Source organism: Leptonotus elevatus, chromosome 4 (genome assembly GCF_054856555.1).
Source record: "Leptonotus elevatus isolate MCC_2025b chromosome 4, RoL_Lele_1.0, whole genome shotgun sequence".
NCBI lineage: Eukaryota > Metazoa > Chordata > Actinopteri > Syngnathiformes > Syngnathidae > Leptonotus > Leptonotus elevatus.
In genome coordinates this window covers 1,777,198-1,803,008 of record NC_141242.1, presented here as the reverse complement: position 1 = coordinate 1,803,008, position 25,811 = coordinate 1,777,198, and the positions used below count along the sequence as shown (strand labels likewise).

The following is a 25,811-nucleotide window of genomic DNA, read 5'->3' as shown; positions in this document are numbered from 1 at the left end:
CAGTAACTGAATCAGTCAGTTTGTGCATATATGTATAATTACTGTAATTTAAATTTATATTTTTGGAGGGATGGAATTTTTTTTTTTTTTTTTTTTATTAACTCCAATTCCATTAGTCTAAAATTGACAGATTATCACTGTTTACAAAATCGATGGGGAAAACTACATCGTGACCTGCAATGAAAATACGTTTGACCGGAATAGAAACAAAAGTTATTATTTCCAATTTTAATTTGGCTTGTAGTTTGTTTGTTTTTTGACATATAACACGGAGGATGTCCAGTCAAAAATATTTGATTCGAGAGATTGTTACAGAAAAAAATAAATAAAGCCTCAAGTGCATGATTAAGCAAAGTTTGTTGTGTTTTTTTGGCGATGACGTAAGAGCAGAAGTCATCGGTGAAAAGTGATACATTTTCCTGCGACTGGGTTACATTAAAATTCACATTTTGTTATGGAATTGTGCGCACATTTTTGAAATATAGTTCACAAGAGCATGCTAAAATAATACAGTATTTATTACAGTAACAAGATGTGCACATTCAATGTAATTACAGGTCATTCGTGATGTATTTACACAACATGTCTAGTGAGCTATTTACATACATTTGGGTGAGTTACGTGCGGCCATTACTATTAATGGAACATATATGTGGGGGTGTTTCACCAATACACACTTTCTCTATTTAAAAAAAAAAGAATAATTTAATGAATATGAATACAAATAGTGCGCTACAGTGGAAAAAAACAAGGTTTTGTGTGAATGCAACTAAATCACAAACAACTGAAAAAGGCTTTTCATCACAAATCACATTACAAAATATCTCGAGATAAAAAAAGTTTTAAAAAATGTGGACAATGCCGCACATGCTCGTGTTGTGTGTGAAAATGGCGAGAGATGCTCACAAAAGGTCACATCAGTTAAGTTGAGCAAAAGCGATTGCTTGCATCCGATACGGTGCCTCCAGATGGAAACTCTGGGAGCACTGAGGTAAAAAAACCTGCCAGTCCGGAGAGGAAATGTCAACAGCACGCAGTCAAGTCTCCAGATACTACAGTACTGCGGATTCTCGGAAGGTGTTGATCCACCTGTCAAGTGCAAATTCGAGTTACTATCAGCGAATGAATATCAGGCGTCGTCGTTTACCTCTGAGCTGTTTGCGCGTCGTCCGCTTTGAAATTGCAGTAGAGGGTGTTTTTGTGGTAAAGCTTGAACTGCAACTTTTGGGAGTGGTCGACTTTTAAGACGAAGCCTAAAAGCGGTTGACTCTCCAGGGCGGCGACGTCCTGCGTGATGGGAACACATTCGAGTACTGGAGTTGGACATTGATCCGTTCCTCGTCGGGGATTTCCAGAACATAGGCTGGATTTACACTTGCAGGTCCGACAGTTCACTTTATTTGCAATATCCAATTTCCTTTTTCCATGTACATGGAAGCCTCACTATGCTATATTGCAGTTGGTTATTTGATATATCACAGGTGACAATTATTTCATGGCTTTTAACTAGCGATGTTTGATGCCATTAAAAAAAAAAAAAAATCGGATCAATATCAGGTTTAAAAGCATGTTGTGTGGAACGTTTTTTTTTTTTTATAGGAGTGTCAAAATTATTTGAGTTAATTTAAAGTTCCTTTAACGCGCAATTAATGACCGCCCCTTACTTGGAAAGCCTGTCGTGGGGGAAATTCCAGTCGCAACGCAGCAGACACGTTCACATAAATTTTTTGCAGTATTCAATGTCATAATAATGCATATATTTGTGCAGACAGGGGTCAAGTTGTATTTTACAATTTTTAAAAAATTGAAGAATTTCACAAGTTACTTCATTTTTAACTCATTCACTGCCATTGACGGCTATCGACGTCAAAATTCATTTGAACTATTTCTATGAGTTTCACATTATTTTCCACTTTTGTTAACAAGAGTATGAAAACCGAGGAAAAAAATGTATTGTACATTTAGAACAGATAAATAATTCTTGATTAATCTTGAGTTAACTAGTTGTCATGTGATTAATTACAATTAAAAATTGTAATCGCCTGATGCTCCTAATAAAAAAGAAAAGATTATTAAAAATTAGCGACGTCAGACAATTACATTTTTCAATTGTAATTAATCGCATGACTTCACTTTAACTCACAATTAATCACAAATTTGATATCTATTCTAAATGTACTTCTTTCTTTTTTTTTTAATGTTTTCATACTCTTGCTAAAAAAAGTGAAACTAATAGAAATAGTTCAAATGATTTTTTAATGTCTATAACCGTCAACGGCAGTGAATGAGTTAAGGATTGGCATCGCTTAAGATAATAAGAAAAATGCACTGAGCAGTCACCAATGTCTGACAAATGCAATTATGCCATCTAGTGGCAAAGAAATGTACAAAATGTGCAATCACACTCATTTTTTTTACACTTAAGTACATCTTTATAATTGTAACTCAATTTTACGAATTGTTATGAAATTACTGTTAGGGATGCGAATCAAAAACCGGTTCTTGCTGAGATTCCTTGGCATCGTTCATTCAAGGTTGCAAAACGTGCAAAGATGTACAGAACAAATCATGGCTTAAAAGCAACACTCGCAGCTTCCACACATTCTGAATCTGTTTTGACGGAGTTTTTCAGTGCTCAGAGTTGAAATGTTACTAGAGTTGGACATTATTGTCACAAAATAATCTAGGTTGTATTTTGTACATTCCTGCAGCAGATGATTGAATAAAAATGTGTTTATTTTCAAATCTTTTTTCTTTCTTTTCTTGTTTTTCTCGATAAAGAATCGAATCGTTAAGCAGAATCGAAAACGGAATCGTAAAAATTTTATCAATTCGCATCCCTAATTACGGTTTCAATGACTAAAAGATGCACCCATAGTTTAATATATTTTTTTTCTACTTTTATGTTGATTTTTAAAAATTGTACATTTTGGGATTAATCGTGAGTTAACTACTGAAGTCATGTGATTAATTACATTTTTTTTTTTAAATAATCGCCTGATATCCTAGTTAAAAAATTTTTTTTTTTTAATATTGCCTCTCTTTATTGCAGATTTCCAACCTATTTTGGGTATGTGCTCTGTGCGTTGTGGAAGCAAATATGTGATTATCATTTGAATTTGTATCCACATTTGTAAAACGGATCGTGATCTTTACGCCAGTTGTGCCATTTGAGAGCAAAAATGCCTTCAACTTGGTGTCCATCCAGCCTAATACACGCGCGCGAGAGTGCGGCCTACCTCACTGGCGGCGTACGTGTACAAAACTTTATCCTTGATCACAAACCACAAGCGCTTGCCCTTCTTTTTGCCCTTGAACCTCTGCAAATAGCCGCTCATGGAGGAGTTGTCCGTGCTGGCGGACACCTGACGGAAAACCAAAACGCACGGCGATAAGACAGACATCCGTGGCGGGCGAGAGAGCGCGTCTTGAGGAGAGAAGCTGGGTCGACCTCTTTGAGGGCCGCTGGTATCCGCTTGTGTTTGCGAGAGAACGCAAAGGAGGCTTTGGGAACGGCGGCCGCCGAGAGATCGTCTTGGCAAACTGGCAAAACGGCAACAAAAACAAAACAAAATCAGGATGACGTGTCGGAAGACGCGACGAGGTGACGGCACGCTGGAGCGGGAAAACCGACTTTGGGGCTCCCGCAGAACAAGGTAACACTGGTCACACACTCTTGCCAACTGGTTCTTCAGGTACTCCAGGCCGCGCTTGTTGGAGGAACACGACTGGCACACCACCTAGTGGACAAAAAAGCTAAATGGAGACACAGTGGCCTTTCCACACTCATTTGACAAGGATTTTTTTACATGAATAGATTTTGGAATGAATGATCGTTTTCCAATGAATGAAGTGAAATTGGAAACATGTTTTAGTCACGTTATGAGGTCAACATTATACTCGTCCAGATGAAGTATGTGGCACAATTGTGTGCTTTAAATTGTATTTTTTGTAAGCTAGTATTGCTTTTCATTAGTTCCAAAATGCTTCACTTTAATTTAGTTTTATTAGTTATTAGTTGTATTCATTTATTTTATAAATTTGGTGTACTCGTTTTCTTGGGCGCAAGATTTAAAAAAAAAAAAAACATCACAGTGCTTTGTAGAAAAAATTCAACAAAATATTTGAAAAATATTAATGATACATTTATTAAATATTAAAAATAAAGATTAGATTCCTCTGAATAAGAAAAGAAAAACGTCAGCAATGTCTTACAAATGCAATAATGCCATCTAGTGGCAGAAAAATGACCTGAACACAAATCAATATCACACTCGTTTATTACAGTGCAGTACATATTTTTAATTAAGTCAATTTTATGAATTATTATGAAATGACTGTATCAATGACTAAAATACGCAGCCATTATTCTATTAGTTTAATATTTGTTTCCACTTTTATGTTAAAAAAAAAAAAAAAAAAAAAAAAGAGTATGAAAACTTGAAAAAAATATTTTTATTGTACATTTAGAACAGATATAAAATTTGCGATTAATCCTGAGTTAACATTAAAGTCATTCGATTAATTACAATTTAAAAAAATGTAATCGCCTGACACCCCAATTTTTTTCACATATGAACCAAAAAAGAAGAGCACTTGTTATTTACGACTTGCCAGCATTAAAGTATTTCACAAAGACGGGGGGGAAATGTTTGCTATAATTATTGTTTTTGCTAATTTAGTCAACCTAAAACGTCGTTTTCTTTATTTCGCTTGTTCTCATGAACTCGACCGTTACCGGAGCATGCGTGTTTTTGTTTTGTTGCGTCGATATGTGGAAGCGCCTCACCTTGCCGCAGGCCCGGCAGTGGTGCCGCCTCCACGTCAGCGTGAACTCGCAGGTGCAGATCATGCACATGGTGGCGCGCGGGTCCGGGATCCAAATGGGAGCTTTGGCGCCCAAAGAAGCGCCATCGCCGCCGCTCAGTTGGACCTGAACCGTTGAGAAAACAACAAAACGAGGTGAGCAAAAAAACCTCCACGCTCGCCTTTTTGGAGCGAGCGCTCGCGTTACCTCGTCAAAGGACTTCCCAGATATGAACGTGATCTTCTTCTTGGTGTAATCGCCGATGGCCGCGGAAATGGCCTCAAGCCACTCGTCTCTCTCCGACGCCGAGCTGCGGCGAGAACAAAAATAAAACGCATTTTCACCCAAAATGCGCTTGAGATGAAAAGTGATGGAAGATGAAAAAATGAAAGCGATTACCTTGCCGAGAGAATAAAGGAGCGCTCCACGCTCTCGACGAGAAACTCGTTCTGGCAGGCGTCTTGGCTCGGTCTGCTCACCTGTCGCGGTTGATATCAGCGTTAGGTGACGGCGAGTTGGATTGAAAATTGATTCACGCAGTGCGCGTCGAGGAGTCGTTCGTCACCCTCATCCCCGCCAGCGACAACATGTTGTTGAACTTGTACTGGCCCGACTGAACGGGCGTGGTGTACAGCAAAGTGTCGTTGAACTGAAGGGGGAAAAGCACAAGCGGCATTTGGTCAGCCGGCTTGACTTTTTTTTTAAAGGGACAACAATCAAGCCTCAAGCGATGACCGCCCCCCCCACAATGTTTTCTTTTTTAAACAATCAAAATGACGACATCACTAGTGAAAAGGATTCCATGATTTTATGATTAAGTGAGATGCATCGTATATTGTCATTGTTGGGCGGAAACCTACGGAAGAGGATTAGGGTCAGTGAAGAGGAAAAAAAAAACGTCGGCACAATTCTCACTTTATTCTCAGAATTCTGAGATTAAAGTCAGAATTCTAAAGTCAAAATTCTGTGAATAAAGTCATAATTCTGACTGAATTCTGACTTTAAAGTCAGAATTCTAAAGTCAAAATTCTGTGAATAAAGTCATAATTCTGACTGAATTCTGACTTTAAAGTCAGAATTCTAAAGTCAAAATTCTGTGAATAAAGTCATAATTCTGACTGAATTCTGACTTTAAAGTCAGAGTTCTGAGAATAAAGTCAGAATTCTAAAGTCAAAATTCTGTGAATAAAGTCATAATTCTGACTGAATTCTGACTTTAAAGTCATAATTCTGACTGAATTCTGACTTTAAAGTCAGAGTTCTGAGATTAAAGTCAGAGTTCTGAGAATAAAGTCAGAATTCTAAAGTCAAAATTCTGTGAATAAAGTCATAATTCTGACTGAATTCTGACTTTAAAGTCATAATTCTGACTGAATTCTGACTTTAAAGTCAGAGTTCTGAGATTAAAGTGAGAATTCTAAAGTCAAAATTCTGTGAATAAAGTCAGAATTCTGACTGAATTCTGACTTTAAAGTCAGAGTTCTGAGATTAAAGTCAGAGTTCTGAGAATAAAGTCAGAATTCTAAAGTCAAAATTCTGTGAATAAAGTCATAATTCTGACTGAATTCTGACTTTAAAGTCAGAGTTCTGAGATTAAAGTCAGAGTTCTGAGAATAAAGTCAGAATTCTAAAGTCAAAATTCTGTGTATAAAGTCAGAATTCTGACTGAATTCTGACTTTAAAGTCAGAGTTCTGAGATTAAAGTCAGAGTTCTGAGAATAAAGTCAGAATTCTAAAGTCAAAATTCTGTGTATAAAGTCAGAATTCTGACTGAATTCTGACTTTAAAGTCAGAGTTCTGAGATTAAAGTCAGAGTTCTGAGAATAAAGTCAGAATTCTAAAGTCAAAATTCTGTGAATAAAGTCATAATTCTGACTGAATTCTGACTTTAAAGTCAGAGTTCTGAGATTAAAGTCAGAGTTCTGAGAATAAAGTCAGAATTCTAAAGTCAAAATTCTGTGAATAAAGTCAGAATTCTGACTGAATTCTGACTTTAAAGTCAGAGTTCTGAGATTAAAGTCAGAGTTCTGAGAATAAAGTCAGAATTCTAAAGTCAAAATTCTGTGAATAAAGTCAGAATTCTGACTTTAAAGTGATATGATGAATTATGAATTTTTTTCATAAACCAATAAAATAGTTTTGCGTCCACATCATCTATTATTTATTTATAACCAGTTTATTTATTTTTTTATTATTATTATTTTTATTATTATTTTTTTTATTATTTTTTTTTTAATTTATAATTTTAAATTTATAACCAGTTTAAAGTGTTGAGAGGATCTTGAGAACAAATGCATTCAAACTTTTGGACACTTGACGTCACGCCTTAGAAGCGTCGTCGCCTCGCGGGAGCCGTGCAGCATGACGTCGTCTCAAGATTGAAAGTTTGGAAATGATTTTAGTCAATAGCGAATGAAATTTGACACGTATTGGAGCTGCGAGCTTTTTATGCTCCGGGGTGAAAGAAACTGGTCGGGCACAAAAGTACGTTTGTGTGGAAATTCATTTTTACCGAATTTTGGTGTTGTGGTTTACGATAGCAAGCAAAAGTTCTAATAGCCACTTGCTTGGTGTTTTCTTTGCAATTTCTTAAAAAGAAGTGATTGTGGAGATGCGATGATTTCGCCCAACAGCAACAATACAGTAAATACTTTGTGTTTTCATTTACATCTTGCCACTTAATACACATAAATCATGTTCAGAATGCAAAAAAAAGACGATGATTATACCAGGAAGAACATTCTGGGCTGCATGACCTTCCTGGACAGCTTGTTGAGGACGCCGTCCTTCAGGAATATCTGATAGAAAAGAAAAGGCAATTGATTGAAAATCACATTCGGGAAGGCTTGTTGTATTTTGCAGTCGGCGTGAAGTGACGAAGCGTCTCACCCTTCCAGGCTGGACGATCTCATGATGGTCATTCAGGCTGCACTGCACCTGGATCAGCTTCTGGAAGTTATCCTTGTTGGGGGGGGGGGGGGGGGGGGGTCAAAACGGAAGACGTCACAATCAGGATGTTCACCAATAAAGAGGTGTCTTGAAAAGATTCATTAAAATTAATGGGAACGCTATCATCGCTTTCGAGCACACTAAAATGTTTGTTGTGATTTTTAAAATTTGTATTAATACTTCCCCACATATTCACCATTACTATGACGGCGTATTAAGCCCACGTCTAAATATGTTGTTGTTTTTTCAGACGGGGGGGGGGGGGGGGGTTATATTTCGGGAGAAAAACTTGCACATTTTTCTTAAATATTGCTCCCACCCTCTATAAAATATATATTTCTATGTGGCCCTAATACGCTGTCATACCAAATTTGCCACTTTATAAAGTGGCAAATTTACGAGTTTTTTTTCCAGCAAATTTGCGAGTTTATCAAGTGGCAAATTGGCAAGATTTTTTCTCGAACTATTGCCCCCACCCTCCACAAAAATATATATCTATACATGGCCCTATTATACTGTCATACCAAATTTGCCACTTTATGAACTCGCAAATTTACAAGTTTTGTTTTTCCTTTTCTCTGAATATTATTGCCCACAGCCTCTAAAAAAATAGATATTTATTGTAGCCCTAATACGCTGTCATACCAAATTTGCCATTTTATAAAGTGGCAAATTTACGAGGTTTTTTTTCCAGCAAATTTGCGAGTTTATCAAGTGGCAAATTGGCAAGATTTTTTCTCGGACTATTGCCCCCACTCTCTAAAAAAAATATATATCTATACATGGCCCTATTATACTGTCATACCAAATTTGCCACCACTTTATGAACTCGCAAATTTACAAGTTTTTTTTTTCCTTTTCTCTGAATATTATTGCCCACAGCCTCTAAAAAATTGATATTTATACGTGGCCCTAATACGCTGTTGTACCTTTCAGCATTTACAAATTCACTTATTTGTGTTTTTTGGGGGGAGAACCTATGCCTGTTGTTCATGGAAAGACCTTCTTATTTTGCATTTTTTGACCCGATCTCCTGCTGATTTGTGTTTTTGGACTCAATCTTCCTTGCTTTTTTTTCATGGTAATTTTAATCAATTATTCACAAATTTTAACTCTTTGCGGTCTGCTAAATTCTTATCCCCGCAATTATCACATAAATACGATTTAAAAAAAAAAACAGATTATCATGATTCAATTTACGAGTTTTTTTCCAGCAAATTTGCGAGTTTATCAAGTGGCAAATTGGCAAGATTTTTTCTCGGACTATTGCCCCCACTCTCTAAAAAAAATATATATCTATACATGGCCCTATTATACTGTCATACCAAAGTTATTTTTTTCCTTTTCTCTGAATATTATTGCCCACAGCCTCTAAAAAATTGATATTTATACGTGGCCCTAATACGCTGTTGTACCTTTCAGCATTTACAAATTCACTTATTTGTGTTTTTTGGGGGGAGAACCTATGCCTGTTGTTCACGGAAAAAGCCCTTCTTATTTGCATTTTTTGACCTGATCTCCTGCTGATTTGTGTTTTTGGACTCAATCTTCCTTGCTTTTTTTTTTTCATGGTAATTTTAAGGGAGTATCAATTATTCACAAATTTTAACTCTTCGCGGTCTGCTAAATTCTTATCCCCGCAATTATCACATAAATAATTTAAAAAAAAAAACAGTTTATCATGATTCATCATTGTGGCTCCTTTTTGGTGTATGTGACTTTGTCAGTCATGAGGACACAAAGGAAGAAAATTAAACTACCATAATCAATTATTAAGCAAAACTATTATTCGCTTTTATTTACATACCCATTGCTTAAAGTATTATAAAACTGCTACATTGATGCTATTCATGAGCCCGTCAATGGTGTTCCCCATGACATGCTAGCGTGAAGCTAACGGACAAAGTCAGGTCGGGTCGCTCGCATCTCAGGCGCCGCTCGATGTTCTTCGACAGCGTTTGGCATCTTACCCCTTGCTTCATGATGTCGTTGGCGTGATTGGCGACCTCTCTGACAATCGCAAGAGCATCTGAACGGAGCAGAACATCAGCGTTACACGTGACGCATCGCGTCCACGCGGCAACGTCACATGACTCGGTTTACCTTGGGTGTCCTTGTAGTCAGCGGAGTCTTTGGACAGGTTCTTCAAATAGTCTGCAAAAAAACAAAACAATTGAGCCGTCTGGGTCAACAAGCGGCACGTTAAGAGCTCGGCCTCGTGGAGTAAAATTCCTGCCGCGTAATCTGGCATTTTAATCACTTTTACAAAAACAAAAAAAAGTCTGCGGGTGATAATCACGCGAGAACGGCGCCACAAGAATTCTTCACGTTTTCCAATTCGATACATACTGTACGTCTTGAGCAAGAATAAGCTCTTTCGGGTTATAAAGCTCATGTTATGTCACTAAATCTGATTTAGGTGGGAAAATCCTATTACGGCGCTTGTGTACACTGGAGTATATTGACATCTTAAGATATCTTAAAGTGGCACAAAAATTCAACAATGGCGTCGGAAGATCTTGCTTGTTTTTATTTCAAAGTTCAATGTTTTTGATGGTGTCAAGTTTAACGTCATCAAAATTGCTTTCAAATAAATACAAAACAACTCGAACGAATGAAACGTCAACAAACGAGTTTGCCTTTCCGGACACTAGAGGGCAGCACAAGTGCCAACGAAGCTCAGATAATCTGACCTCTGAGCAGGAGCTGATACTGAGGAATCCTTTGAATGGGCTTCAGGAGGTAGTGCTTCAGAGCCAAGTTGGCGCAGCGTGGACTGGCCTGCATAAAAGGAGGACACACATGACACATTTGGAAAAGAAAAAAAAAATATTCACAAAACGGAATGATATTGGGCAGAAATTTCAGGATGAACTTGATGATGATGATGATGATGGTGGACTCCAAATGGAATTTATATTGCTGCTAAATGCGGTGCAAGCAGCTAATTGTGTCTTTTGATATTAAATTTAAAAAAAAAAATGCAATAAAAACTTGAATTCCAACTAGACTAAGTGCAATTTCTGCAGAAATTGCGTGGGAATATTGAAAGCGGAAACGCTTCTCAAGTAAATTGAAAGATAAATTCTGTGAAAATGACACAGTATTAATTGTAGTTGAAAGATAAATGAATAAAAAGAAGACTTGAACCCGGGAGGCGTGAATGTTTGAAGCTGAAAGTACTCTCCATTCATTTCGATGGAAAAGTGGAACAAATGATATCCATTGGGAAAATGAGAAGATCAGAAGTTGTATGTACGGAAGTGGGCGTGGCAAGTGGGATAAAAATGTCCGTTGAAAATGAATGGCGAAAAGTTGATATTTAACATTAAATTGTGCCAAAACTGCAAGTAACGCCGAATCAGACGATGTATTCCCAAGACGGCGTACATTTCTGAAGCAAGACATTTGAACGGTGTAAATAAAGTATTATGTGGAAGTTGTTTCATGGCAAAAAAAAGTAAGGAGAATAAAATGCTATAATAATAAGTATAAAGGTTAGAAACAACAGCGTCCCCACGATGAAACCAAAGAAGTGAAACATTGAACACGTGTGCGTTCAGAGGCTCAAAAGACGCCGACCTGGATAGATGACAGCTTCCAATTGTTCAAATGAACTTTGACCCCAAAAGTGAGTCACGCATCGGGACGGGAATCAAAAAAAAAAAAACGAAATCAAGTCAGCCGGCTCTTGTTACCTCAAATTCTCGCACGACGGCGCCGAACGGCGGATTCTTCTTGCTCTGCTCTTCCAGTAGAGCCGCATTCTTGTCAAACTCCCGGATGTATGTGGAGTACATCTTCAGATAGGGACCTTTCTTCAGGAAGATGTCGGCCACCTGCTCGTTTTCGTCCCTGTTCACGGAAAAAAAAAAAGAAGAAGAAAAATTACAATTTAATGAGATGCAACAAGAGCTGTAGAAAGATGAAAGGAAAAAAATGCACATGGTAGATAAAAGTTGATCTCCCTCGACATTTACTTGAAGTTCCTTCATTATAATAAAAAAAAAAAGATGTTCCATTTGTACGCATCGATAAAGTATTCTACAGATTAATCAGATAAAAATGACTGTGACTTTGAGTGTGTATGGCTTTAAGTCATTCACTCGCAGCCATTTTTACTGAAGCAACCCCCTTCGCTCCCGGCCATTTTACAAGATTTTGACTAGTTTTGCAAGGACCACAGAACATTCTCTTCTATTGCTATGAAAACATGGAAGAAAAGAAAGATTAGAGTCTCTTCTTTCATCAGGAAAAAAAAAAGTATATTTCTATCCGTTTCCGTTTTGCAGCAATTAGCATTAGCATATAGCTAGGTTTCATCATTATTCACAAATCTGTTGAAAACACTGTAAAAAATAGCTTTCTTGCAATATGGCCCTGGCTGATCTCTTATACTCTGCTGCCACCTGCTGGTCGTTTTTTTTGGTAATAACTACCATTGCTTTAAGCGTCCTCTTCATGTCAGAAACTGTCTTCTTAAATAAAAAAAAGATTAAAAAAAAACGTGTAAATACGTTTTTGGGTTTGAATGAGTTCATTTAAAAGGCTTGGCCCAGCCCAGTGAGTGACGTGGGTGTCAGCGAATGAGAGTGTAGCGTTGGCTGGCTGGAGGTTTTGTCATCGGATGATTCAACTTATCCCAGTAATCGCCCACAACTTCTTACTTGCAAAATAAAACCAACAGGGGGCAGAATATTAGAAACACCCCCGTGATGCAGAATTAATATCAATTAAGGCATTCAATGAAAACATGTCAGAAAGTGTCAATCCAAATATTTGAAGGTTGTTCAAGTGTCAGTGATGTCACACAGTTGTTGAGCAAGAACGTCACAAATAACAATCAACATTCCTCCTGAGGATTGCTAACAAACATTGATGAGTCACTGCCAAGTATTTTGGGTTTCTTTTCAATGGCTGACACCGGTTGCTCGATGGCGGAATGCAACCGCACTGAAAAAGTGACAGCGTCGCATTTCACGCCCTTCAGGCAAAAGTTGTCATTTCCTCGCGGAGACAGTGATTTGTTTTTGTTTTTCTGTCCAATCAGATTTCAGCCTGTATGTGTTGCCATGTCATCTGCCCAGCAGGGCCTTCACAATCACAAGTGCTAAACCTTAATAGCAACGGGACTGTTTCTTTAACAAATCCCATTTCCAATGCCCCCCCCCCCCCCATGATGTCAGCATTTTTCCGTCATCTCATTGGTTGCTCATTGAAAAAAGAAACTTATTGCAGCCAACTTTAGTGGAGCAGCCAATTGTTTCGATTTTTTTAAGCGAATTTACAGAAAATGCGCAAAAAAGTCTGTTCTTCTTTTGCGAATATTGAGAGGGGACCCCCACCGCTGTAGGTGGCGCTCTACACCATAGAGATGTGATCCACCAGTCATTTTAAAGAAGAAGAAGAAGACCAGGAAGCGATGACGTCGTATGACTTTTCTTTTGTAATCCTTGATCAACCGTAGCGTTCCTTTGCTGTTTTCGATCTAAAATTGCATTCATAGTCGCTTCATCAATGACACACAAAATAAAAATTCATTTCATGCGTTCTCAAAGTGTGTTGGCATCCGGGTGGCAGTATGAAAATGAGGATTAAGTAAGGCAATCAATCAATCAATCAACGTGATCATCAGAGGTGGCAAATCCAGGTCCAGAAAGTAAAATCCCTGCCACAGTTTGGCTTTAGGTGCTAGCTAGCTAGCTAGCTCCCTAGCAAGCTACCATGATGCTCGTTTACCTGCTAGGGAGCAGCTAACAAGAACAAATAGCCTAGCTAGCTAGCACCAGGGGCGAGATAGAAGTAGAAGAAGAAGAAGTATTTCAGAAGAAGTTTACCCTAGCAGGTAAACGAGCACTATGGGTGCTAGCTAACTAGCTGGCTCGCTCTCTAGCAGGTAAACGAGCACTATGGGAGCTAGCTAACTAGCTGGCTCGCTCCCTAGCAGGTAAACGAGCACTATGGGTGCTAGCTAACTAGCTGGCTCGCTCCCTAGCAGGTAAACGAGCACTATGGGAGCTAGCTAACTAGCTGGCTCGCTCCCTAGCAGGTAAACGAGCACTATGGGAGCTAGCTAACTAGCTAGCATCAATGGCAAAAGCCAAACTGTGGCCGGGTGTTTTACTTTCTGGACCTGGATTTGCCAATTCTGGTGATCATGAAAACATTTGTCGGCACTTGCTACCATTTGGCCAGTCGATTGTGCAGTTCTTGCAGCAGGTCCTGGTTGAGCTCGTAGAGTTGCGGGAGGTAGTAGAGGATCTGGTTGAGCAGACGATCCTCGATCACGGCTTTGCCGTTTTGACGGGACGCTTTGGCCACGGCGTCGCGGAAGTCCTGCAGTTCACACGCGTCATAGTTGAAGTATTTGCGGAAGGATTGCGTAACAAACTACGATCTTCAACAACTGGACGACCTTCTCTTGTACGGTTCTATTCTTTTGTATTTCCGTTTATTTTATTTAGTTCACAAAAATATTTTTTCAATTCGAGTTTTGCTTATTTTGTTAATTTAAATATAAAAACCTTGGTTCAGGCGAATGTGCTTTTAGCGCTGTCACTCGAATATTTTTACAATCAATCGACTAATCGGGTTCATTTTAATTTTGCATTAAAATGTATTACAAAAGCATTTTCCCGCTGATTGGTGTTTATTTCGTACTTTGTATTTGTATAGTGATTAAAAAAAAAGGGGATTGATGTTGTATTATGTTACCGGTTCGGTTCATTGTTTTCCAAAGTAAAAAAAACAACAACAGATGTTTGCAAATGTCTTATTTGGATTCAACACAGAAGATAATCTTGCTGACATAAAGAAATCGGAGGATTTGGGCAATTTTGAATTTAAAAAATGGCTACAAACGATTATTCGATTATTAAAATAGTTGTCATTCTGTTTGATAATCGATGACTTGTCCATTAATCGATTCATTTTGACAGCTGTAGTGATTTTGTTTGTTTTTGTTTGTTTTTGTTTGTTTTTGTTTGTTTTTGTTTGTTTTTAGATTAATAATTATAATAATTATCTGCAACCCAATAAATAGCCTTTTGAAATGGATCCAGTATTATTTGATACTCTTTCGTTAATGCTTCAAAAAAAAAAAAAAAAAAAAAAAAAAAACGTTTTCCGTAAGTCATACATCACTTTTCAATTTATAACAAACATTTGGTCCTCATCCAAATTTTTAGGTCTGCCAATTCTGTTGCGCACGTGAGCATGGAGTGGACGGAAAGTTGCCGGCGTGCCGTGCGGACACGCAGCCTGAACAAATAGCACCGACATTCTTTCTGACTCAGTATGACGGTGTGTCATCGCCGGACTCGATTCCTCCTCAGCTGAGCTGACGGATACTTCCTGTCTGTGGGCTGCACTGACATCTGCTCATATGACCAACTCCCCAAAAAAAGTTAAACTAATAGAAATATGGCTGCATCTTTTTGTCATTGATACAGTCATTTTATAAGAATTCATCAAATTGAGTTAAAATTAAAAAGATGTACTGTACTGTAAAAAATGAGTGTGATATTTGCCGTTGAGGTTATTTTTCTGCCACTAGAATTGCATTTCTAAGTCATTGGCGACAGCTCAGTGCATGTTTCTTTTCATATTAAAAGCTATTGAACGAGCTCATGTAACTTGAGAAATTCTGCACATTTTTAACTCATTCACTGGCAGCCATTTTCACTGAAGCAACCCCCTTCGCTCCCGGCTGTTTTACTGGGTTTTGGCTGATTTTGCAAGGCCCACAGAATATTGTGTTCTATGTGGCTATAAAAACATGGAACCTACCAAGAGAAAGATAAGAGTCGAAAAAGTATATTTCTGTCTGTTTCTGTTTTGCAGCAACTAGCATTAGAATAATGTTAAGTTTCATCAGTAATCACATTCCTGGTGAAAATACTGGCAAAAAGAGCTTGTTTGCAACATGACCCTGGTTGATCTGGTATACTCTGCTGCCACCTGCTGGCCGTTTTTGTAATAACTACCATTGCTTCAAGCATTCTCTTGCGAACGACATCATCAAATGCATATAGAAAATGCTGACTCACTAAAAATGTCATACAGGTCACAAGACGAAAATATGGTAAATGACCACTTGGACTTTAACGAAGATGGACGTGATTGGAATTGCACACCGAGGGGTGAAACACGAAATGAAAAAAAAAAAGCAAAAGGTTCCGTAGAGGACTTACCACATGAAGCAGCTTCAGGACATCAACAAATCTACGAAGCAACCAAAAAGACAAATGTTACACATTGTTCATCATTAACGTTGACAAAAAGAAAAAAAGTGTCTTACACTTTCTCCGAGGTCATAATTTCAGTGGCGATGTGATGGATCTTCGTCTTTCGGGGGCCGCTTTGCATCTATCGCGACAGCAACAAAACAAAAAAAGTTCAATATGCTACTTGCTCGTTTATTTACATCGTTGCAAAAGAAATGATTCAAAATAGGGCTTGATTTGTCTTTTTTGTTGATAATTACCGTAACATCCTCTCTTCAACTCCAATCCAAATATATTTATAATACACAGAGGTGGCAAATCCAGGTCCAGAAAGTAAAAACCTTGCCACAGTTTGGCTTTAGCCCCAGGTGCTAGCTAGCTAGCTAGCTCCCTGTTAGGAAGCTTTTGTGAAGTTTTTACTTTCAGGTGCTCGCTAGCTAGCTCCCTAGCTAGCTCCCCGGGTGTTTGTTTACCTGCTAGGGAGCTAGCTAGCTAGCTAGCACGAGGGGCTAAAGCCAAACTGTGGCAGGGTTTTTACTGTTGGACCTGGATTTGCCACCTCTGATTATGCAACGCAATAAAAACAACACAGTTGAACCACATGCATAACTTCAACAAAAGAAAAACGTAGCAAAGAATATTACATGTAAATAGATCACAAATATGAAGGAATATCAGACCAATTAAAATATATATAGAGTACAAAAAAATATTTAACATCTCAAACTGATCTAAAAGCCAGAGGAAACAGTTAGCCTGTCTATAGCATTTTGCATTATATGTTAGCTATGTTAGCATTAAGCTAATGGACTTTTTGTATGATTTGGTTGATGAACATTTGGTACTTGGTTTGATTGTGTTTTGTTAACCGTAGAATATATGACCATTTGGTTGACATATTTAAATGAGCCATTTTTGAAGTCATATTTTCACACGGTACGTCTTTTTATTTTTTTTACGTCTTCGAGCCAAGGTCGTATACTGGCCCCAGGTGGCCAAGACACGCACACCAGCAGGAGAATTTGTTTATTTATATTCTGTTTAATTATGCCAGTACTTCTCAATTATTTTTTATTACCCCCCACCCCCCCCCCCCGCCGCCAGAAAGAAGAAAATATCCCAAAACCCCACCAACTCTCCGCCACGACTCTAAATAGTCTCATTTGTAAGTACAACTCTGCAGAGCGCCACTGCCACCTACTGCAGTGGATGTGCAATTACACTTTATTCTAATATAGCGGCAAAAAATATGAGTTCACACTGCTCGTCCCCCCCCACCCCCTATTTGAGAACGACTGAATTATGCTATTATTGTTGGTATTCATAATGTAGAATATTGCTATAATAGTTTCTTATTAGAAAACATATTTCAAAAATGTTTTTTTCTTTGTGAACGGATTAATGTCATTTCCATTCATATCAAAAGGAAAATATGATTTGAGCGTTTTGAATCCGACTGGCATCTCACCGCACTTTCCTCTGGCTGCTCGGCGTCTCCTTTACTTGAGAACGAGCTGTCATCTTCATCTTCATCGTCATCGTCATCGTAGTCATCGTCGGAAAAAGGCAGCATGAAGTCGTGGTCGGAAGCGCCGTCGTTGTCGTACACGTCTTCCTCCAAAGAACTTCTGCTTAAAATAAAGCCAGCAAAGCACAAAGTTGGTTGTTAGCGGAAAAGTGATGACACGTGCCAACAAATGAGCGATGATGTTATTTATAAAGGGGGGGGGGGGGTTCTATTTAAAGAAAAACTATATTCAGCACACAGTCAAATGTATGCAGCTGCATTCAAACACTTCCTGCAGATTCATCAACACAGACGGGGGGGGGGGGGTGAGGGGGGGGGGGCAATTCACGATAATCATCAGCTGCAAAACAAGTGCAAGTTCATTTGTACACAGAAAAAAGGGTTAGTATAAGACGGACACTTCAGGGCTCACGTACTTGGCGGCCATGTTGGTAGAGGCGATAGTCCAATCAAATTTAATGATATTAGCTTAGCATCACCGTAGCTAACTATTATAACTACAGCTTTTGTTTAATGGAGCGAGAACTAGTCATTTAGCACATGCAGAAATAAAAAAATTTAAAACTTTTGACGTTTGACTGGGGAACCAAAATGACAAATTGTGGCATATACAGCAAGAAGCGATACATATATATTTAGACAAAAAAGAAAGATTTCATCATGTATTTCAAATGTGTTTCCCATGATGAAAGAACGTGATAATTACACAGGTGTGCCTGAGAAAAGTTGACCACAGAAAAAAAGACTAATAGTGAATAAAGCACGTGCAGCAAAAATAAGCTCCTCACGCACGCACGCACACACACACATGCACGCGGCGGTATGTTGACAACAGCTGTGACTCATTTGGGTTTGCGAGCCGCCCAACGTGTTTTCTAGCATGTGACTGCCGATTTGCTTTGAAGCGGTGGCATGTTAAACTACCGGTAAGCTAAGATGAACTAAGTTAAGCTAACACCAGGCTATGCTAAGCTGCACGAGACAGTGTCGAGTTGTACGGCGTAATCCTGCTCCAATCACGTCAACCCGACTGACTTGTTATTAGGGTAGAAAATCACATTCCAGCCCCAAAAAAAATCAATTTTCATAAGAATCGCGATTCTCATTGAGTACGATTCAGAATCAATTTTAAATGTCCCAAAATCGGTTTTATTTCAATTATTTTATATTGTCTTGCCCTTGTTTGTGTGTGCCTTTATTGAGAGCGCTGTTCATATTGTACACAATTTGGCCACTTAGGGGCAGTGTGGTTCCGCTCCTTCTGATACACTGTTAAGTTGTAGTCACAATCAAGTTATACCAATAAAAGTTGTTGTTTTTTTTGCAGCGTAGGAAGAGCATATGCCGGCGAGTAATGTTGAGATGCTTGTCTGTACACATTCCTGAAGCATTTTGTATGAATATCGGTTCTTTTGAGTGATAAAAGTGCCGCAAGTAGCGCGCTAATTAGCATTAGCGAGTCAGACTGGAGCAGATCATGACGATTCTTTGCCCATCTATAAATTGAAGCAGAAATCCTTGTCAATATTTTTTTTTCTTTTCTTTTATTTTTATTTTTATTTATTTTTATTTTTATTTTATTTTATTTTTTTTCTCCTAAAATAAAATTGTTTTAAATTAAAAAAAATATCATTCTGAATAGAAAATCGATTCTGAATTGAATCTTAGACCCAAAAATCGGAATCAAATTGTTGGTAATATCAAAATATGAAATAAAAATACTGCCTTAAAAATCTTCAATCCAGAAAGTAGGTCAACTGTTGTTTTAACTGCCGATTCATTTTTCTGTCAGTAAAAACAGGCAATTAAATACCGGACACTTCAATGACATGCAAATAGAACACATAGATAAATAGAGAGCAATTTAAAGGTCTGCATCCATCTTCAAACAAAAGATGCAGCCCTTTAAATATGGTCCAAAATTTGGTGTGCATTTCCTGGATCGCAAAAGTGGGCGTGGTCAACTTTGAAGGGCCAGAGTTTGGAGGCTCAAACTTCGGATTCTTTTTTTTTGGACATCATAAGGCACTAACGAAATAAAAATCTGGCAAATTGAAGACTGGGGATGGTTTGCGAAATGACACAGAATGATCCTAAAGTTAATCAAAGGTGAGCCTCATTTAAATGAATGACGGGACAAGCCACCCCAACGTTATGTAATATTTGCATTATTGTTGACTTCCTTATCGTCACAAAGTGCAACCACAATGTTTTGCCATCTGTGGAGACGCAAATAGTAACGTGGGCGGTGATTTCAATTTCGAACCTCATTATCAGGGCACGCCCACAAGACGTCCACGCCTGAGAGGCAAACGCGCCAAACTCCCCAAACAGGAACCTGCCGCCGAAAAGCTTCACAAATGATGGGCTGCATTCCATTTTGGTTTGGAGTTCGACACGGCGCTTTCTTTTACTTTCATGTTTGATTCATTGTGTTTACGTAACCTGATAGACAGACGTGTTCGCTTCTTCGCCGCCGCCATCACAATCAAATGACTGATCTTATTCGCCATATCAAGGACAAATTCTTCAAAAACGTTATTGCAGGTCCGATGTCAGAGAGGTTATTTTCCGAAGCAGCTTCAGATCATTTTCCTGTTCTTTCGTCGATCTTTTGTGAAAGTCTACTCGTCCACACGTAGAGTAGAGGGTGACAATGGGGGTCCCGGACCACAGTTAAAAAAATAAAAATAAAAAAAATCCTGTCCCATCCCGCTCCTGACGTAAACGACTCCTGACATGCCCCTGTTCAGAATGACTCCCACTCCCGTACGGCTCCCATTTTGGAGATCAGCTACATTGAAAAAATCAAATACAAAATTCATCCGGCTCACCGTCTGCTCCTGTGAACTTTTTATCCTGTCTCGTCCCAATCCAGTGATTCGAGGTTAATTTGGCTACCATTCCGTGGGACCCGCGGGATTCCTAAAAAAATGTCAGCCTCTCATGTAGAGTTGAAAACAATGCGATCAGTTTCAGATTCCCAGGGACGTATCTTTAGGTCTTTTCCATTTTTTTCACATGACGGTCCGAAAATGGTGACGATGAAAAATAATCGAGCCGTTTTTTCATTACTTGATTGCCTCTAGAAAAATCCAATGGAACACAGATTTTATGACCTACAAGCGTTTTTTACGAACAGTTACTATAAGCAGGGCTGCGCACGTGTGGTGTGCCGGTGCGCACGAGCACGAGAAACTAAATATTGCACTCCAGTTCCGAGTCTTGTGTGCGCGCTTTCGTGCACTAAAGGATGAGTCAGGCCGACTTCAATTCTCGGTCAAGTCTGCCGCCACGACGACTGCTTCCTAGAAAGAACTTCAAAATAAAAGCGAGGTAAGTCATTGCTATCCATGTACAATATTATTTGTTTCGCTTTTATCTGGACGTTAACCCCCGCGGCGGGTTTCGGAGAAGCCGATCAACAAAACATGGCGGCTAGCTTAACTAGCTAACGCTACATTTTTCGTTAGTTGGCCCAACGTGTGCAGGAAAGACGCTGGCTTCGTTCAGGATCTCCGTTTTCACGCGTTCGTCATCAACTACCCTACAAGTTCAAATCTGGGGTTTGAGGTCTCCCGCAGGAACAGAATTCCGCGGCAAAGCGAGGAACTCGCCTGCCAACATTTCATCAGACCATTGAAAGACGTCAAAAAGCGTTACGCACCTGTCATAGTCAGCGTTCTGATCCGGGGTCAAATATGCTTCTGGCGCCTCATAAATGCCGTCGTCGTTGTACAAACTCTGCCAGGTGGCGCTGGAACCGTCTGAGCCGCCAAAGTAGACGTTCTCATAGTCCGAGATCTCCTCGTAGTGGCAAATGTCCTCATAGTTGCCGTCCCGGTCTTCCCCGTCCACGCTTTGCTCCAGTCCGCCCGGAGGCGGGGAGAACTTGCGCTGGGTCCTGAGCGCGCCGCGCAGACGGTGCGGGCCGTCCTGCTCGTCGGACTCCGGCGTCGGCGAACCTTTAGCCATGCGCTTGGGCAGCATCATGACGGAGAGCTTGAGATCCAGCAGCTTCCTGAAAGAGCTCCGCCGTCCTTCCGAACGGACCAAGTCGGTACCGGAGAAGGACCGGCGGCGTCTCTGTTTGTCCGAGGTTGGCGTCGGGGAACTTCCAGGTGTCGTCGTCGTCTTCACCGGAGGCAACGGAAGATCCGCCATGACGCTCTTTTGATTTGATTTCAGATCTTCTCCCAGCGCAGGAGATCCCGTCTTCTTCGTCCACGCCATCGGGCTGATGTTTCTTTGCGGCTTCTTCGGAACCTGCTTGACGGCTCCGTCGCGGCCGTCTGGACTGTTGGGGAGAAAGCTGGAATCGGTCTGGTTTTTGTCGGAGGCCTCCCGACCGCGCCGCCCTTCCCTCGCCGCCTTCCCGTCGTCCTTGTCGACAGATAACTCCGCATCAAAGGCGTTGCTGTCTTCTTCGTCCACGTTGTGTTGCGGCGTTGACGGAGCAGGACTTGGCGGTTTCTCAGGCGCGGCGGGATACGGTTTCCTCCTGGGCGTCGGGGCCGGTCTTGTGGCAGATGTTGTGTGTTCGCCAGCAGTCCAACTGACAGATGAGGATGCGCTGCCTTTCCCTTCAGATGACGACTTCGCCTCTTTCACGTTCCTCCCTTCCTGGATTGGGATCTCCTCCCTCTCCTCCTCCTCCTCCTCCTCCTCCTCCACCTTTTCCTGCTGGGCCAACAAGCTGGTTTTATGTCTCCGCGGTACCGGGACAGGGATGGGCTTAGCGTCATCCTGGGTTATCGCATTAGCCTCATCGATCACAGTTGTGAGAAGAAGCTGTCCAACTTTGATCGGCGGACTCGAGGCGTTCTTGTCATGGTTCTTGTAAGGTTCTACAGGTAAAGTGTCTCGGGGTGGTTTATGATTCGGGAGGCGGCCGTTGGCAGTTGACGTATGGGAGATTTCTGTTTTCGACTCGTCGGACTTTGTCTCCGAGGATGCGGCCTTTCCGTTCTCCCCAGCTCGGACCTCGTGCAAAGTCGTAAAGTCTTTCTGGGTTTCGTCGATGTGACTGTCGCGGATGCACCGGCAGTTTTTCTGGCTACACAGACAAATGGGAATAATATAATCCCAGTTTGGCTTTTTGTCGTCGTGTTGTATTCCATTCTGGGTGTTGCGGAGGCCAACCGCCCGCGGGCTTTTGGCCGCGGACGTCGCTTGAACCTTTGAAGCGGCGGGTTTGGAGTTCAGCTTGGAGGGGTTGGGTTTGGGTGCCAGTTTGGGTTTCATCTTCCTCGGGGGGCCAGGAGACCGGTGCGGCGCCGGCGCCGCCGCCGCGTCTTTCCCGGCCGGTGAGGGAAACCGCGCCCCCGGCTGCAGCTGGGCCAGATTGGGTTTCGGGGCCAGAGGTGGCTTGCGCGCGCCTGAGGAGACACAAACAGACGTGAGCAAATACGGATCCTCGCCCGGAAGATGGACATTTGTGACTCAACCCGATTTGGGTGAAAATAAGCCTCTCAAGTAGCAGAAAAACAAAACGTACCTTTGAGACTCCATCTGAAGGATTCAATTGCATTTTAGTTTTTCGATTTTTTTTGGGAGGGGGGGGGGGGCGGGGGTATGTTTGACTTCACACATAGCAAACACAGAACTCGACGACAACAATACAGAGCAGAATGGACCCGAGCTGTGTTCTGCATTCCTCAGGCGTCATTAAAAGCTTGCGTTACACGTCGGTGCCGTAAAACGGCCGCATTAGTTCAAACGCAAGCACTAAGCTGCCTTTTGCTTTTTGCAAGCAACCCAATAAACGTTTTTGAGGGATATTTTTGCTTTGCCACACCTCAAACTCTCTCACTGAGAAAGAGATTTGATGGCAAAATATTCATATACAACTAAGAAACGTGCCGTGAGCGAAGCGGACTATCGCGACACATATTTTGTTGATTCCATACACGTTGTGGATTTTGAGTTAAAGGTGCCTACAGTTGCCCGATTTGCAACCAACGTTGTTGCCATTTCTGGCCCTCATAATCCAATTGACAAGCGGAGATTTGCCATCTACGGTAAAGTATTTTCTACTCAAAAGCGACCTTGGTCAAATCCAAAAGTGATGCAAATGCTGCCATCTACAGGGATCTGTTAGCCATTACAGTGGTTTACAAACCTACAATTTCGCAGACAAGCTGTGAATGAGTTGCCTTATTTTTTTTTACATGCGATGGCAGTTAAAAATGCTAAATGTCACACACACACAAAAAAGATTGACGGATTAAGAGTATTAAAGACTTTAAGGGTTTGATCCATAACTGGATTATTTGTATTTCAATTGGTAATTGCGGTGGATTTTGCATGTTCCTCTAAAATAAAATGTAAGATGACAAGCGGAATATCCAAATCGCATGTTCAATCCGTTTTCAGGTGGATGCCAGATGTTGCCCCAGCGGGCGATGGAGATTTGAGGACGAGCGTCGCTGTTTTTTAACTCTTAAAAAGCTGCTTTGCAATCTCTGATCCGAACCTCGAGCGGATAATGCGCCAAGCGGGGGTTCAAATATCGCATTGGCTTGTCTGTCCCACCCCACGCCGAGTAATCCAGCGACTGGTCCATGTCAGCAGGCTGACGATGACGATGACGAGGAAGATGAGCGGGAGGATTTGTTGAAGGTTGGGGGGGGGTCCGGGAGTCATGCAAACTGGTATTACTGGCCAAACTATTGGACCACCACAACACCTGAAAGACTAGAAATACCTTTTCTTTCCTTCTTTCAGCACTTTAGTAATTAACAAACAATGTTTGAAAATGCTGCAGAATATTTTTTTTTTCTAACACGGAGAGAGAAATAGGGAGTCATACGAATTAAAATGTTTGCTCATTTTCAAGAAAAAAAGTCCAAATGTTAAGATAACTAATTAGTGTCTTGTTGTGACTTCAATCAGACCCCCCCCCCCCCCCCCCCCCCCCAACCCCGCCAAGAACAATGACTTATCTAGTTGTGATTCAAAATCATAATCTTGCGAGAATAAAGTTGCATTTTTCAGGTTGTATTATATTTATTAAAACAGTCATTTAGATATGTAAGGAATATGATACTGTACAAAATTGTCTGGCGCATTAGACGTTTAGTTTTCAAAAACTGTAAGTGTGCAGGTGCAATATTTTATTTCTATTTAAGTACATTATCGTCAACTAATCTAAAAAAAAAATATTATATATTCATTTATTTGTTCTATCTCAACACTGAACATGTTTTACACCTGTTGTTCCAAAACTCCAATCTTTTTACATTCTACCCAAATGTTCATTTTCTTAACCGCTTGTCCTCAACAAGGGTTCTACTCAAATTAAAGAAACAAATTCATTTAGCAAGAAACGTGAAGTAGACACACTCGATTTGCTTCAGCAGACCACCAAAAAAAGAAGAAGAAAAAAACCCCCATAAATGTTGCAAAACTGAACTCGCACGAAGACTTCAGTTTGACGCCGCTGACCACCATGAAAAGCACTCAACAAGAAAGAAAAGCCAAATAACCAGGCGACATTTTATATCAATCAAGACATCAGCGGAAAAACACAATGTAATGTTCACACGTCACGTTTCGTAAATTGCAACTCGTTTTGGTGTCAAAAGTGACAAGAAACAACAACAATCAATCAACGAGAGGCGCATTGATTTCTTACCTGACTTCATCATCGCGTCAGTCCGTCCACTTTTCAGCCAAAATTCATGTCCGGGTACAAACGTCACAGTTGTCAAGTCAAATAAAGTTGTCCACGGTGGGCATCTCTGCGTGTTCGGGTAAAAAGTTGCGACAATAACAAACGGAGCCCCGCGGTAGCTTTCGAGCGAGCGACCGACTCGACTGATTTGATTTGAACACTTTTCAGTCACTCAGCTTCCTGCTTGTAGAGACAACCAACAACATGTAGGGGGCGCCAGAATGCTCAAAAACATTCATTAGGTCTTTTTTTTTTTTTTTTTTTTTTGCTATTGTGACCTTACACTGAGAAATGTATTACAAACCCATTTCCCCAAAAAGTTGGGACACTATACAAATTGTGAATAAAAACTGAAGGCAATTATGTGGAAGTGCCACATTTCAATATTTTTGACAGGTCCAAAGTTTAAACGGAGAAAATGTATCATTTGAAGGGAAAAATATGTTGATAAATATGTTGCCATTGGCAACTTGATTGGCGTATAAAAAGAGCTTCTCGGAGTGTCAGTGTCTCTCAGAAGCCAAGATGGGGAGATAATCGCCAATTCCTCCAATGTTGCGCAGAAAGATCGTGGAGAAATATCAGAAAGGCGTTTGCCAGCCCAAAATTGCATCTCCAGTGCATAAC

At 40.3% G+C, this 25,811-nt stretch overlaps 1 protein-coding gene across 2 annotated transcripts; it reads right to left on the bottom strand.

Moving 5' to 3' along the window:
• Positions 1-517: 517 nt before the first annotated feature.
• LOC147174961 (FYVE, RhoGEF and PH domain-containing protein 6-like) lies at positions 518-25,413 on the bottom strand. Of its 2 annotated transcripts, XM_086074783.1 has the most exons (21): positions 25,146-25,413; positions 21,177-22,887; positions 17,450-17,609; positions 16,056-16,123; positions 15,949-15,979; positions 13,941-14,092; positions 11,455-11,611; positions 10,450-10,537; positions 9,860-9,910; positions 9,727-9,785; positions 7,697-7,768; positions 7,537-7,605; positions 5,373-5,456; positions 5,207-5,286; positions 5,015-5,117; positions 4,790-4,933; positions 3,635-3,740; positions 3,452-3,543; positions 3,240-3,365; positions 1,148-1,287; positions 518-1,089 (listed from the first exon to the last, which is right to left on the bottom strand). In XM_086074783.1, the coding sequence occupies exons 1-21, from the start codon at positions 25,156-25,158 to the stop codon at positions 1,053-1,055; spliced, it is 3,543 nt and encodes a 1,180-aa protein (XP_085930909.1). In that variant the 5' UTR covers positions 25,159-25,413; the 3' UTR covers positions 518-1,052. The 2 variants fall into 2 exon arrangements, with proteins under 2 accessions (XP_085930909.1, XP_085930910.1); XM_086074784.1 differs by lacking the exon at positions 5,373-5,456.
• Between the last annotated feature and the right edge of the window lie 398 nt (positions 25,414-25,811).